The following is a 790-nucleotide window of genomic DNA, read 5'->3' on the forward strand; positions in this document are numbered from 1 at the left end:
TAGGTTTGGCCCTGACTCAGCACTTACATATTTTTCATTGAAGGGGACAGTATGCCATAGTTCTCCCAGTTTTTTGCTCACTTGTGAAAAATCTGAAAATAAAACACGGAATATTTGAACATTGGAGTGTTGGATTTTTTGAAGGTCCTGTGTTGAAATATTTACTTATTTTTAGGAAGTACATATGTACCTACCTAATTTTAATTTCTAAAGTACATGTGTTCAAATTTCAAAAAATATTTGTTTGCAACTAGACCAAGAGAGATTTAAAATCTTAATCTTACCCATGTCTGGATTTGACTTGATGAGTTTTTGTCGAATTTGTTTTGCCCAGAGCATGTACGCTGTAAATCGGGCTTTCTGTGGAAAAAGAAGAAATATTTTATGAATCAGAGGGAGAGCAAGAACAAATTCATTGACAATGAGGTGAAATGAAATTCATATCTATGTACAATAAACCCAGGAAATCCTTGATCTCTACCTCGAAGTTTGCGAACTTTTAAATAAAAGTGCTATGTGTATTTAAGATTTTCCACTACAAATGGTTTGTCCATCCACTCAAAATAGACTCACCCCTTTGTCTTTTCTTTGATTTTTCCTTCTTCCTGGTTTTGGACCACGCTTCTTGGGCAGAGGCTTTCCATCTACCATAAACTGGGGTGCCTGGAAAATGAAAACAACACAATTCACAATTGTTTATTCACAATAACTTTTGACAATTTACATAAATTATTACAGATACCTACGAGAATTACCTCTGTGTGACCCAGTCAGATCAAAATACAAACAA

General features: G+C 34.4%; 1 protein-coding gene across 1 annotated transcript; it reads right to left on the reverse strand.

Moving 5' to 3' along the window:
• Positions 1 to 10: 10 nt before the first annotated feature.
• On the reverse strand, positions 11 to 663 carry LOC103523486 (SRY-related protein LG27; the record flags this gene model as incomplete). Its single annotated transcript, XM_008488525.2, has 3 exons — positions 11 to 92; positions 285 to 360; positions 574 to 663. Coding segments are annotated over 3 exons (248 nt in total), but the record flags the coding sequence as incomplete, so codon positions are not given.
• Between the last annotated feature and the right edge of the window lie 127 nt (positions 664 to 790).

The sequence above is a fragment of the Diaphorina citri genome, unplaced genomic scaffold, assembly GCF_000475195.1.
Source record: "Diaphorina citri unplaced genomic scaffold, Diaci psyllid genome assembly version 1.1 scaffold24431, whole genome shotgun sequence".
Classification (NCBI taxonomy): Eukaryota; Metazoa; Arthropoda; class Insecta; order Hemiptera; family Psyllidae; genus Diaphorina; species Diaphorina citri.